The 14,285-nt window shown below is 47.0% G+C and overlaps 5 protein-coding genes across 5 annotated transcripts; 2 read left to right on the top strand and 3 right to left on the bottom strand.

The window, feature by feature from the left end:
• Positions 1–162: 162 nt before the first annotated feature.
• On the bottom strand, positions 163–2,634 carry F4812DRAFT_409128 (cytochrome P450 monooxygenase-like protein). Its single transcript, XM_047932417.1, has 3 exons — positions 2,423–2,634; positions 1,736–2,344; positions 163–1,666 (listed from the first exon to the last, which is right to left on the bottom strand). Exons 1-3 carry the CDS (start codon positions 2,498–2,500, stop codon positions 722–724), a joined length of 1,632 nt encoding a protein of 543 aa, XP_047794804.1. The 5' UTR covers positions 2,501–2,634; the 3' UTR covers positions 163–721.
• A 1,016-nt stretch (positions 2,635–3,650) lies between these two features.
• Positions 3,651–5,283, top strand: F4812DRAFT_409125 (uncharacterized protein). The gene has a single exon (XM_047932416.1). The coding sequence runs from the start codon at positions 3,907–3,909 to the stop codon at positions 4,963–4,965; it is 1,059 nt and encodes a 352-aa protein (XP_047794803.1). The 5' UTR covers positions 3,651–3,906; the 3' UTR covers positions 4,966–5,283.
• On the bottom strand, positions 5,284–6,859 carry F4812DRAFT_409121 (Alpha/Beta hydrolase protein). The gene is made up of 3 exons (XM_047932415.1): positions 6,309–6,859; positions 5,864–6,183; positions 5,284–5,749 (listed from the first exon to the last, which is right to left on the bottom strand). Exons 1-3 carry the CDS (start codon positions 6,664–6,666, stop codon positions 5,420–5,422), a joined length of 1,008 nt encoding a protein of 335 aa, XP_047794802.1. The 5' UTR covers positions 6,667–6,859; the 3' UTR covers positions 5,284–5,419.
• An 857-nt stretch (positions 6,860–7,716) lies between these two features.
• On the bottom strand, positions 7,717–8,933 carry F4812DRAFT_454301 (uncharacterized protein; the record flags this gene model as incomplete). The annotated part of the gene is made up of 4 exons (XM_047936623.1): positions 7,717–7,814; positions 7,983–8,162; positions 8,268–8,281; positions 8,371–8,933. The coding sequence occupies 4 exons, from the start codon at positions 8,931–8,933 to the stop codon at positions 7,717–7,719; spliced, it is 855 nt and encodes a 284-aa protein (XP_047794801.1).
• A 3,433-nt stretch (positions 8,934–12,366) lies between these two features.
• F4812DRAFT_464607 (HET-domain-containing protein) lies at positions 12,367–14,283 on the top strand (the record flags this gene model as incomplete). The annotated part of the gene is made up of 2 exons (XM_047938359.1): positions 12,367–12,702; positions 12,758–14,283. The coding sequence occupies 2 exons, from the start codon at positions 12,367–12,369 to the stop codon at positions 14,267–14,269; spliced, it is 1,848 nt and encodes a 615-aa protein (XP_047794800.1). The 3' UTR covers positions 14,270–14,283.
• Positions 14,284–14,285: the final 2 nt, after the last annotated feature.

Genomic DNA, 14,285 nt, shown 5'->3' with positions numbered 1-14,285 from the left:
TTGCTTTCGGCGAGCCTGCCTCTGGCACAGTATCAAGGTTCCTTGTTCTCGGCCACATGGGTAAAATAGGTACTATTCACAAAAAGTGAAAACGAGCATGTAGCTTGTTACATGTTAACTATTCCAAACCAAAAACAACTTGCATACCATACATCAGTGCAACGAAATGTAAGTCTGCCACATCCTGGAAGTATTAGCTACCTCCTTATCTGAGGTTCAATTAAGCTATATATCTTTATCTATTGAGTACTGGTAAAATGAACATCACAACTTGGCCTGTATTGACTGACAACCTGAAGGCGTTAAGTAGACGTAAGCACCTGGTTTGATCTAAGACGCCTAACCTAGATTCATAACTCTTCGCTTGAGCTGAAAGATCTAACAGACACTTAACATGTAAATACTTATAATAAATAATATAATGAGCGACACTATTTGTAGATTACATTGACAGTCCTTATAATATTACTGCTTTGTCTTGAAAATCCTCAAAAGGAAAAAAGATTGCAATACTTGGCTAAGGGAGGGAATCTCGTTGATCGTTCAATTTCCTCTTCGTTCGACTTCGAGAAAAGGAATGCTGTAATAATTTCTGTTGCCTGAGTGTTGACGAAAAGAACGAGTCTGCGTTAGTTAGTTCCATTTCAATCTACTTCTCCTTCTATTCGCATCCGCATTCGAATTGCAGAAACTTGTTAATCCTATCTTTAGAAGCATTTCTTCAAGAAACAAATGCCCTCCTTTTGAACTGCACTTCTGGGCCTTGGCTGGCCGCACCAGAAATATCTTCCAGCTGTAGCTGGTTTATGTTTCTTGCTCCCCACCCCTTTTCAGGGCTTCCGCCTCCGAAGGTGGAACCGGGAACTCTTCTCATATCCAAATGATACAGTAGTCGGGCTACTGTGACGAAGATAATTGCTAAGGCCAAATTCTGCCCGAGACAACTGAACGATCCGGAGAGGAAGGGGTGGAAACAAGCTTTTGCCTGTGCGATGCCCTCTTGGGTCACGCCGGTCGATTCGTCCAGGATCCAACGCTCAGGTCTGAATACCTCAGGATCCCCATAGACTTCCTGGTTACGCATCATGGCCCAAGGGACACTTCCCACGACAGTTCCCTCAGGATAGTATTCCCCTTTAATTGTAAGACCGCCTGGAAGTACCCTCCGAGGAAGATCGCTTGGCACTGAGGGGCCAAGCCGCATGCCTTCGTCTATGCAAGCCTTCAGATACTTGCATCCCAGTAGTTTCGGACCGTACACGATATCCTCTGCCGATTCAAAAGTCGACAGGATCTCATCTACGAGTTTCTGGTACCGCCGAGGATCACCGGTAAGGTAGAACATGATGCTGCAGAGCGCAGTAGCAGTCGTATCAGTTCCTGCAATCATGAAAAAACCAGCTTCGCCTCGCAACGCGGCATCGTTATAAGCGGGACCACCCGTGTCAGGGTCCCGAGCCTCGTATAAGAAGTAGAACGTATCCTGGCGCCTATAGGCTTCAAGGTCTTTTGCTTGTTCTTTTTGCAGAGCAATACGATCAGTCATGCTATTATTGATGAACTGATAAAACTTCTGAACAGCTGGTGGGGCGAGGAAATCAAGAAAGTAATTGAATCCAAGAGGCTTGAGCCAAAGTAGAAATCCAGGAAAAGGGATACGGGCCATCTTGTCATATTGTTAGCACTGGCAATAAATGGCACGAAGTAGCATCAGGGGTTGGCCGGAAATGATTACCTTATAGTGAAATTTTAAATACTGATCGATATAGTATGGTATGAGTTTTAGAGGATTCTCCCCCGGCTCCTTAATGTCAGAAGATGCCCCAAAGTTTAGCTCACTCATAATGTCGAAAGTAAGAGCATGGGCCGGCTCCGAGAAGTCTATCGGAGAGGACCATTCGGTGGTTCTATCGTTATCTTTCATCATGAGCTGAATCCATCGTTCGACATGGCTGATAACAAACGTTGAAGCCGCACGTATGGACTTGTCTGTAAAAGCAAGCTTGACGATTTTACGTCTCCGCGCATGCTCAGCGACGTCGATGACAGTCGTAATCATGGACTCGTGCGAATTATTTTGAAACATTTCATAGAAAGGACCGCGTTTAACATTCGAATTCATACTATAGATATCGGCGTACGATTGAGAATCGCAAAACAACACCGTGTGAGGGTCGACGCGAACTCTATCGCCGTAAATTTGGAATTGCTGCCATAGCCAGATATGGCGGTTACCGCGGCACGTATGGTACCACGCAGGAAGCCCGCTTATTCGACTCCAGAATGGACCTGGAACGTGAGATAGGGGGTGGAAGAACAGGTTATAGAGGGTTTTCGTGAGTAACTAGAACCGCGTGACTCAGTCAGTCCTGCTAATGCTACCATAGCTAATGGTTTATATGGCAAGATCGATAGGACTAACCAGGAGAGACCCTAACGAGAGAAGTACCAGAAGCCACACTTCGATACTCGTACGTGTTAAATAGAGATCAAACATCATGAGTGTGATAAGGGCAATGGTTTTCGAGTCTGGTGAACTAGATCAGTTGATTCTTAGAAACACGAAAAGAGGTATTATAATCACATATAGTACCTAGGGAAGTAAATTCTATGAAGAACCAATAATTGTATCTACTATCTATTATTATAGTGATGAGAAGAGGGTAGAGATATCATATATCATATATTCATGTAAGTTGACGAATCGGCAGAGGGTGTCTCATACTCCCCCCTTATCTGCGGCCTTCTTCCGGGTGACACCGTAAATGCCCAATGACAATGATTGATTAGGTAGATATTGGGAGCCACAAAGCCATATACAGAAAATAAAAAGCAATTCCCAGTGATTGGAATAATTAAATCAGTGGCCTACCTCTTTGGTATCGCGGCATTTACTCTAGCAAATGACGACTTTGTATTCCAGAATAGAGGCCGCGATAGACGGAGGGGAATAAGAAGAATTAGGTACGCTCAATCATTATGTCCCGATCGGTACGGTATTAGATAGCATGGGTTTAAAGAGCTGAATAATTTGATGTTGCATTTTAAACAGCATAATTATTCCCTTCAGGATCGCAATGTAAACCTTTCGCATTACAATACCTCGGTTAGGTACATAAAGTATCTACCTAGGAGGTAGGTACCTAACCTAGCAAACGGGACTTACAAAACCAATACCTAATCCCGTTCGCGGTTGACTGGTTTGATGTTGTACGACGTTGCAGATGTATTGTACTGCAGAATCTGAAAGAAAAGGTAACTTACCTGGTACAAACGCAGGATCGTTACCTACAGCCGTAGCTACCCACTTGCAGTTCAACTTGCAACTTTGGTACCTAACCTTAGGTAAGGTACCTACCTACCTAACTTAAGGTAATACTTTTTAGGTAACTCACCACCTACCTACACACACCTAAAACATAACTTCCAATATGTATCTCCCCATGCACTTGGGCGCTCTCATTTATTTTGTTCGTCGCCTATCCTTTTCTTCGATATTCACATACGTCATTAGTTATGTCGTCGGACAGAAGTTATATTCCTCCCTTTCGCCGTGGCGATGCACAGGCGACGGGCGCCACGCCTGATACGCTAGAGTCATCTAACCTCCCTCCCGAACACTCATCATCATCATCATCATCATCATCATCTCATCATTCTTTCAATAATGGAGGTAATAGAGGTTACACGAACCGCCAAGGATTTCGCGGGGGGCGCGATCGTGGTTATGGCCGCGGAAGAGGTACCTATGGTAATCAGTTCTCCCGGAACCGTAACCAGCCGAATCGAGGCAAGTACCACAGTCAACGCGCAATCATAAGCTATTTCGCTGGTGAGGATGTAGGTAACCTTGACCAATCAAGCACCTTCCACGACTCTAAGGAGCATCCGGGCCAATTATCATTCATGCTACTTTTCCATAATGCCAATCCCCGCTGGCCTGACGACGGCATCGTATTTGCAAAATCCAGACTCAACTTATTGCCGGAATACAACGTAAAGACAGAGGAATATGGAGAATGGCCAACTGTTAAACAGCCAGAGACCTCTCAAGGCTCAGATGCAATTGTGGATGCCAATCCCAAGGAAAACATGTCCCAGTCCGCTGCTAAGGACGATGAAGCAGGCCACGTTGTGACCGCTATCAAATCCTTGTCTGTCACCGATGAAGAGAAAGCGGAAACTACTACACCTTCTGAGTCAGTCCAAGCAGATGAGACACCTGCTGAAGAAACATCGTTGGGCTCCAATATCCGTATGAAGTACAGTGACGTCCGCAATCTACCACTGGAAGAACAAGAGCGCCTGGTGGAGAAGCAGAAGCAGAAACGCTGGAGGCCACAAGAACTACCTCAATTCACGTACGCCCCCGTTCCGCCTATTGACTATGCTCCGTCTACACATGCGCCTATCGCCGCTTTCGAAGAGCGCCACTCTTTGGACTACGGAAATAATAGGTCCATGTTTATCTTTGTAGGCTGGTATCGTATCACACATATCAGCGTTCTGGCGCCATACTCGGAAGAGCTCGTTCGCATGCAGCAACAAAAGTGGGAGCGTCGCGACCGCTATGGAAACGTTCTTCCTGGAAAGGCTCGCGATGCCGCGGCGTGGAAGGAATCGCTCAAGACGTCGTGGGCAGTCGTTAAGTTCGAGAAGATTGGCGGCGACGAAGCCCCCGCTGTTCCCGACATAGAAACGCTACCCAAGGTTGGCTTTGGAAAATACCCTGAGATTGTTTGGGGCAGAGGTTGGGGGAAGAGAGAGGGGGCGGCTGAGAAAAACCTGCAGGGGATTGCGAAGGTGAAGGAAGACATGGGCGAAAGAGAGGAAGAAACGTCTGCCAGTGTAGAGGAGGACAAAAAGGCACCTGCTGACAACATTCGCCCAGAAGAACCAGGCAAGCAGCCAGAGCCAACCAAGGTAGAGACGGATAATAATGAAGGGAAGCAAGTTGAGATGTAAGATAAAAAAGAAAGGTGATCCTAACAGGACGAGGCGGCAGAGAGGGAGATGGAAAAATGCTTCTTCTGTTCAGCGCTCTCGGACTTATCACATACCTTCTATTCCGGCATCTGCATGCCAGGTAGGTAGGTACCTAGGAGGTAGGTAGGTGCCGATATCTCAAAACTGTGTGCAACAGAATTAGAGCCTAAAAGGGCCAGGTAGTCTGCCTTACATGAGCGATGGTTATCACAGGTCATGTGGCGAATATTTCTGCGCTATGAATTAATCTCAAATACTTTTACCTTTGACATGGTGGTGGCACTGTCATGATATTTAATTTAATTCATCATTGCTTTTATTAGAGGCGATCCTAGTATATCAAGCCTAGATACATCCGACCTTTCTTTTTATTTCTCGTGGCGTTTTTGTAAGATTCATTACTAGGAGAGATATCTACGTTAGGTAGGTGGTTTTACAGATACTTGGACAAGAACTTGAGGACAGTCTCGTAACCCCGAACGTATTCGGCCCTAACGCGCTCGTCGTCGAGGTTGGAGCGCGCGGCCATCCACCCGTGGATCTGGTCGCCGAAGATCTCGACGTACTTGGGAACCTTGAGGTTCTGCTCGAACTTCTTCACGTCCTCCGGGTTCTCGTCCTTAGAGGCCAGCAGCGCCAGGGGCACCTTGATGTTAGCGGCGTCGGCCGGGTCGACCATCGCCGGGTGCGCTTCCACGGCCGCTTTGAAGACCGTGTCGGGTTTGGACACCACGAGGGATACGACTTTGCCGCCCCAGCAGAACTGGAGGAAGGTGATATTAGTAAACGGAATAAAACACAAACACGAACAAGAACCCAAAAAAAAAGAAGAAAAGAAAGAAAAGAAAGCAGAACGAATTGAGGAATCAATGCTTACTCCAAGAATAGCCCAGGACTTGATCTGCGGGTACTTCGCGGCGACGGCGCTGACGTAGCCGGGGACCTTGTCGGCGACGCTAGGCGGGGAGTGCTTCTGGAAGAAGGCGCCGAGGTTCTTCTGCTTCTCCTCGGTGTCGGGGGGGAACCACTCGAGCGGGGCGGGCTCGCCGGCGAACCAGTCCGGGATGAAGACGCGGTACTTCTGGGAGTGGTCCGAGGTCGCGAGGATGTCGGCGCCCTGCAGCGTCTGCGGGTAGAACCCGAAGATGTCGAAGATGGTGATGATGCCCTTGGTGGCTTCCTGGGGGCCGGTGACGTCTTGGTTGCGTTTAGCAAGGTAGGTAGGTAGGAAATAAAGCAAGGCTAAGGTTAGGAAAGGAAGGATAGATAGGGAGGGAGGGAGGGAGAAGAGAGTGTGTATGTCCGTAGCTTTGGAAGCTTACATGAGTTTAAACCTCCGAGCTCCTCGTACGTGCCCTTCGGGGTGTAGCCCTTGGATACGACGGGGGGGATGTTGCAGCAGGCCTCGGAGTGGCCGTGTTGCGCCGGCATGGTGGACATCTTGCAGGCGTGTTTAAGAGTCAATTTATGTGGAATATCGCGACTTCGGATATTAGACTGCGAGGCGAAACTTCTCGGCTGGACAGGCTGCTGGAGTAGTGAAGCTGTCGATGTCGTGGAATTGGTGGTGGTGTTGGAATTGGGAAGGGAAGATGAAGATGGTGGTGGTGGAGGGGATACGAGGCCTGATGCAACGGCAACAGCTCTTCGGGATCCGGGAAGATGTCTTGATAGCGACATGTGAGGGGTTAAGGAAATAGGTATTATGATCGCTTCTACGGGTTTGAATTGCACGTATATGGAAATAGATCGAACCTACGGTTACTAAGGTTAGATACCGGGGTAAAATATTAATAAAATGAATTCTATTACCTAATGCTATAGGTATATCTCATGCAATACGACCATAACAATTCCTTAATTTTTACCTCACTTCTTACCTCTTTCACTGTTTTGTTTAAAGCTTGTGAGGGGTAGCTTTCAAACGATGATGCGGGGTAAGCGACGAGCCGTCTGGACCGTGTGTACCCTGAGCTGTCTAAGCTGATATATCTAGCTGTGATGTCATAAATCACAAATCATCTACCTGTCGGAAGCCACCGACTGTAAGACAAGCAGTCCATTCCGAAAATGGATCGGCCAGTTCCGTTTTTGGCCTTGCAACTCCTAGTACGTTCTAGCGTTTAAGTAGAATCCCGAATCCCACGTATTAGGTGTAGGTAGTAAGGTAAGGACCCATAGGGCTGAAGGTCGTCCCAAAATAATCCAGCAAGTCTCTCTCTCTCTCTTTTCCTGGCTTACCTCTGACATAACATTGTACCTATTATCTCTAACCTGAGGAAAGGGTCATCATCTGTATAATCTCTTCACCCTTCAAAATATTGCACTCGCGCATTTTTAAGATGCTGATAGCTGAGGTACCTCCTAAGGTATTATAAGGTATTATAAGACTCTAACTTACCTAGGAGGTACCTAACCTTAGGTACCTATGTACCTAGGTACATTTTTCTATCTTTACGAATTGCAAAATCAGCAGGGGTATGTGCCTGTGTATTACCCCCTATTCTCTTCAAACCAACTTGAATTTTAGCTTATATTAGGAAATCGTTAAATGGCCTAAATGCAAATAATAAATGCAAACACCGGTCCTTCCCGCTACTCTAATCAACTTGGAAATTTCACCTTTTCCTGCTCTCAAACGAACCAGTCCTAACCTTCGCCTATTCTTCATAATGCCTAAGGTCCCTATAATAAGGCACCTATAATTTACTTGCTCATCCTGCTTTCATCTCATTTATTTCTTAGCCCATCCCATCCCTCTTGTTCGTGGTTGCTAGCCCAGTCGCCCGCAGTCATGTTACGGATATAAGCGAATGTGACTCGAACCACTGCATTAAAGGAGTAAAGAATTAGCTATTCGCTCGATGCTTGGCCGACTTGGAGAAATGGGGGTTTCAAAACACAAGAGCAACAAATATGGTTTGAATAGTAGTAAGCCTACTACCTACTGCCGCGATAGAAGATTGGGTAGAATAACGTGGCGGAAATTTGCTTACTGAACTTCTCATCCTCTAGCTTGAGTCGGGAGATTGCCTCCGTCTCGGAAAACCAGAAAGTCGAAAATTTCTTTCGATCCTCTTCTTCCGTCATTCGGTTCTCGTCACGTTTTGTATCCCCCTGGGGTTTTGCCGCAAACCAGTAGATATGTCTCCAAGCGCCGGTAGCTGGGTCCGGATCTAGAAAACGAATTGGCATCCCGCTCTAAAGAAACGTGAATGTGGAATATAATTGTGCTAACTGGGGGTAGAAGGGGTATAGGAAATACAAGGAATTTTATGAACCGTCTGACAACGTACTGCCAATGGTAAGTTAGCAAACTCTAAACTAACACAGTACAACAGGTATAAAAAACCAGGAAAATGCGGGAGGTGTTATATAGCGCACCATTCACTGGAACCAATACTCTCATTGCTCAGTGCCTCTGTAATACCTGTGAGCTTGTCCTCTAGACAATACTTGGTTACCCGAGTAGTGGTCTGGAACGGGGCGAGCCGCGGTGGCGTCGATCTGGACCCAAACCTAAGCCGTAGCGGTTTGACGGCGACTCCGGTTTCTTCACATGTCTCACGTACCGCTGCGTCAAGGTATCCCTCGTCAAAGTTCTTGCGTCCTTTGGGTAATTGATATATGCCTATATTTTTGTTATACACCAACAACACCATTGGCCGCGTAGACTCCGCCTGATCAACTGTCACTGTTCCACAACTGACAAGCATCTCATCTGCCTGGTGGAAGCAGCCTTCATTTTTGATCTTCTCCCACACCCGTTCGTCTGTCCAATCGACGTTATGCTCAGGGTCGTCCTTCGTCCAGAGCTCCCGCCTCGCTAGCTCCTTGAATTTTCGCACGAATTTGGTAGTCCTCGTAGCTTCAACTTTCACCAGCCTTACAGCAACACTCTTGATAGTTGCTGGCCGGACTGGTTTCTCATAGGGACCGTGTGCCATTGGTAACTGCGGAAATATAAAACGTATGTTCTCTCTACTGATGTAGGTGGCTAGTGGGAGGAGTATAAAGTATACCAGAGACAATTCCTGAGTTTACTGAGGAATTTGACTTCAGCAGCTAGGAAGGAACCCTGGCATTTAATAGATTCTGGCCAGATCTTATTATCATACTACCCGTATTCTACCCATTACAAGGCAATTGGTCGTATCCGATGCGGCTCGCGCACCGTATCCACGATCAAGGTTAGTATCACCGCTAGACCCTCTGAACTCGCAAGTTTTGCTCCATTTGGAGGCCGGCCTTTGTATCTCCTATACTTCCTATCATATTGATCTGCAAATTCGGTCAAAGAAATGAGATAGGTCATCTCTTGTTCCCCATGGGGTTAAGCTATGGTGGGATTTCCGATCTGAGAGCAGGAATCTCCCGGTTCAATCGAGAATCCTCGGCGCGTCAAGTAACCAAGGACCTGGGATAGGCCTGCTACCTCGGGAGCTTATTCGTTGAAACCGAAGCCTCCAAATAAACACCCTACAAACCTGCCCCCGATGACTACCTAATCTTTGCCGAGCGGGATCCTTCATGCCATCAACGTCATGCATAACCCTTCCTGCATAACCCGTCAAAGGCGTTTTAGGTGAGTTGAATTTGCGATCACCGGTCAAGTTTGACGCACCCCACGCAAGGCAGCCATCATCGCCCACCCCTGCCGCAAGGGGAAGTAACTCAAGTGGCAGGTCCTTCTAACATGTGTGTATCTTTGGGCTAGCATCCACCTCGTTCCTGGAACTCCGAAGCACAGAAGAAGGCAACGCGTGACCGCCGCCGCTGCCTCTGGATGTGCCCCATCGACTTCTTGACCGACCTAGAAGATAAGAATACATGGACCATTATTCGACGCCGCATGTCCCGCAAGATGATCAGTTGTCCCCTTCTGCACAGTCCGAGTCGTACGAAGGTGAGGATGACACTGTTGCCAAAATATCGACCATTGGGCCGCTACAGTACCGGCCACCAACGCGGAATCAATAATTATTATGGAAATATGAGAATTCCCCTATTTCTAGCTCACTGTTGTGCGAGGCAGATAACTCCATTTAAGCAGGGGTGATTTAAGTCAATGGCGGTTGAACACCGTTTATATTAGCCAGTCTCTCTTGTCAGTATCCACTTTATGGCGTCGTCAGGATCCCGTCATCCTCTATCATGCTGGACTTCCCTGCATACGGTACCAGAAGCAACATGATTATGGCTCTCTGTTATGACACAACTCCCTCTACTTTCGTACCTTTTACGGAACCGCAACTTCGGAACCGCTGCAACACCGAAGAACTTGCCCCTTAGCTATGTATATTAACAGCGGAGCTCATAGGATGCACACTGGTGGTTGGCACATATCTTGGGCTCTACTTCTTCACATGCTGTATATGCCGGGGTTTGACGCCTAACCCGAACCGGGATCTGGACCAGTCAGCCGGGAACAAGAAGCTCTAGTCTCAGCCCTCTGTCAGAAGCTAGAAGAAAGATAAGACGATGCGCGAGGAGAGCCTCGTCGGTCTTGTGTGTTATTGGGAAGTTCAAATAACATTCTGATAACATAAACTTAAGGATCTGCGCATATCCAATCGCTTAGTACAGCGAAAGGCAACCCTAAGCGAATCCGGGGTACTCGACGACAAAAAAAAGCAAGATATAAATCCCAACAGAACAGATGGTTTGAGCTTTTGGTAGCCCGGTTTGTAGTAAGTTGTGATGTATCGCAGTATCGGAGCTATAGTTCTTCGTGTGGAGGATGGATCATCGCCGGGACACCCACACCGGTCAGTAAGCGGCTAGAATGCAGTTCCATCTGACGTGCCACAGCAGCGTGAGAGCCGGTGAACGGGATCCCGGGGTTAGATCGCCCCAACTTGTTATACTCTGCTAATGCAAACAATAAGCAGACAAACCGACGATCGCACCCGCTTAGCTGGCTACCCTAACTACCCTAGTGGCCCTACGCTTCTACCTCCCTAAACGATTATGTCGATCGTGGCTGCGGTGCAGGACAATGGAATGACCGTGTCGCGAACGGACTACATTCCTAGTCGATAAGGTCAAGAAGATGCACATAAGCCTAAACGATTTAGGTGACATCTCCTGTCTGTCCTGTCATCGTTGCTTCTTGACGGCCAAAGTGTTGGTGAGACTGGCGAAACAGGAATAATTTCCACTGGCAGCTTTGATGTAGATGGACTTGGATGCGTCCAGAGCGGGCGGCTGAATACGACCAATCCGTCCTCGGCACGTTTCCAGTGTAGGATCCCTTACATGTCCACCTACTGACCGCTAAGCAAACCGACAAGCAGTTTGCATGTGTTCGGGCCTAGATTACCAAAAGGTAGCATGGCCGGCATGGTTGTCCTGGGCTGCCTGGTACGCCCTGTAAAGTCGGCAGAATAGTCCGAGCCCAACGGAATCATGGCACAGCAGTGACATGTAGATTGAATGATCTGCTTTACCTCTTACAGACAAACAATTTTTTTGAGCAAGTAAGAAAACAACCTCGAAATCACGCCCAACGGTGTCTTTTAATTTATTTGTATACACCTAGGAGGTATGTATTTAGTAGTAAGGGGCAAAATGGTTTATGCTGGTATAAAGAGTGAAATCAAAAGATACAATCATAATACCTACCCCCTACAAGGTACCTCTTACGTATTACACATGTCAATACTTTTCCATTAGTCACATGATAAATCTCCTACCTTGGCATAAGTTGCGTCTTGGAAGTTTCTTTATCTTTCACTTACAACTTTCCAACCTACCTTCAAATCATTCTATCATTCTGTCGTTCTGCCATTCCATGCAAGTTTTAAGCCACCGTTTGAGCATCTGCCAGAGTGGGCAGTTTTTGAGACATTGTTTACGTTTTTGCCAATAGTCTACCTGTTTATTGGCTGTCGGGCTTATTCTGGATGCTGGTAAACTTGCCAGGTAGGTACCTAAGTAGGTGAGACATCATCAGCAGCAGTTCGTCTTGTAGCTCAATGGAGAAAAGAGTTGCATGAAACCGTTCAATTCAGGTTCTTACGCACTGATTCTCTCTCTCTCTCTTTTTTTTTTTTTTTTTTTTTTTGTGCGTTCCCGCTGTATGCGCTTTTGGCAGTCTTACCAATGCCGTTTCGAGCTACCTGCATAGCAGGTACCTACCTTGTCAGATTTACACGATGCCTTCTAATGGTAGGTCGATATTGGTGGCCTCGGTCTACATGACTACAAGCAGTAGCTGGCCTTCGACCAAGCTGCCATCGTTTAGATGATTGGTCAAATCACACCTGCATATCTCCAAGCCTAAGAGCTATCAATGTGGCGGGCAAGGCTCTCTCTCTCTCTCCACTTTGCTCACGGTAAGCATCTCCGTGGGTCCTGCAATTACGCAATATTGCCTCAATGCGGCTGCTAGACGTCGACACGCTTAAGCTACACGAGTTTATGGGCTACCATATACCAAAGTACCAATATGCTATCCTTTCACATACCTGGGCTGAAGGCGAAGTGAGCCTGCAAGAATTGGAAGCTGGCAGCGGCCCCTCCAAACAAGGCTACGAAAAGATTGTCCTCACCTGCGAGCAGGCGAAGCGGCATGGCTATAGATGGGCTTGGGTAGACACGTGCTGCATCGATAAGACAAGCAGCGCGGAACTTAGCGAAGCTATCAATTCGATGTATCAGTGGTATAAGGAGTCTGCCGTATGCTACGCGTATCTTACGGATGTGGATAATAGCGTATGAACCAACAAACCGTCTCGTTACGTAGGTGATACTTACCTAGCGATTCCAGTTCCCGTATGCCTCTCCTTCGAAAGAAGGCGGCTATGAACCATTAGTCTCGAGATGGTTCACTAGAGCTTGGACGTTGCAAGAACTAATTGCACCTTCAAATATTATTTTCTACGGTCCTGGATGGGTGAAGATTGGCGAACTGTCCGAAGAACGTATTCAAGATTCTCTCTTACAGATCACGAGAATCCCAAAGTCCGTTATATCCTCACAGAAGTCCTCTTTATCACATTATAGCGTTACCCAGAAAATGTCATGGGCAGCTGACAGATCGAGCACACGGACTGAAGATATAGCGTATTCTCTACTGGGGCTCTTCGATATTAACATGCCGCTCCTATACGGCGAGGGTCCCAAGGCTTTCGTGAGGCTACAGGAAGAGATTCTTAAAGAGACAGATGATCACTCGCTGCTATGCTGGACTGTTCCAAGATTTAGCCCTAGAGTAGGGACACTAGAAGGTGTATTCGCGAAATCTCCAGATGATTTCACAGAATCCGGGAATGTCGTGGGGAACCTTTACGACGCGGGCTCACCGTCTGTGATGACCAATAGAGGACTCCAGATTCATGTTCATCTGCGAAAATTAGAGTACGGCATACATTCTCATCTATATTTCGGGAATCCTGCCACAGCTTCATATCACGCAGGACTAAACGCTGGTTATTACGAAAATGATAAATGTGTAGCTCAGATGTCAATAGTCCTAATCAGGACACCCCCAGTGGCGCCGCGCTCTTCCCGGTTGACTAACAAGTACGCCAGATTAACTATGCCGACGCTTGAACGACGCAGCCTAGGGTGGTTTGATTCAGATGAAGCCATGGATCAAATATATATGAATAAAACCCTCCTCTCATGGGAACAGGATCGTTTCGGTTTTGGAGGTGTTCATCTACAAAATATACCGATTGCGGAAACCCTTGCGCCATTTTCTACATCAAAAAGAGACATTTGCGCGCCTGATATTATCGACGAGTCTTCTTTTCAAATCGAGAACGTCCGTTACTCCATATTATCTATGGAAAGAGGCAACACTTATCAAACTATCAAATCTCTTCCATGGGCTATGACATGGTCTCAAGTCTACGGCTGCGTCAAATTTGACGTTGAGCTTCCACAATTGCCCGAGTTTCCTTACTTCGTAGTGTTTGTTGCCAAACATAGTTATTCGACGAGGACATACTTTATCTCGCTAGTCTGGAATGGTGAATATTTTCACTTTAGTGTTCGCCCAGCTGAGACGCAAAGCAATGCATTTTTCCGGAGTTTGTTGGATCCGTCAGATCCTTCAACGCAGCAGGGAAATTGCTGGGACATGTACGGTGAGATAGCTATGGCATCAATGGTTATACACGGTGAAAACCCCTCTAAACTTGATTTCATCCTAGAACGCGAGGACCCCGATAATGATGAAGGAGAGGTGGCGGGAAATCGTTTACATTTCCTAATTCGCGCGGAAATAGACAAGGAAAGAAATAACATGCAAGTACGCAGAAGGGGGCCGTCGTAAGTGTTTTATGGTGTTT

Source organism: Daldinia caldariorum (assembly GCF_022478825.1).
Source record: "Daldinia caldariorum strain CBS 122874 unplaced genomic scaffold F4812scaffold_1, whole genome shotgun sequence".
Lineage (NCBI taxonomy): Eukaryota > Fungi > Ascomycota > Sordariomycetes > Xylariales > Hypoxylaceae > Daldinia > Daldinia caldariorum.
Note: the sequence above shows the minus strand (reverse complement) of the source record. Positions and strands in the feature narration are given on the sequence as shown.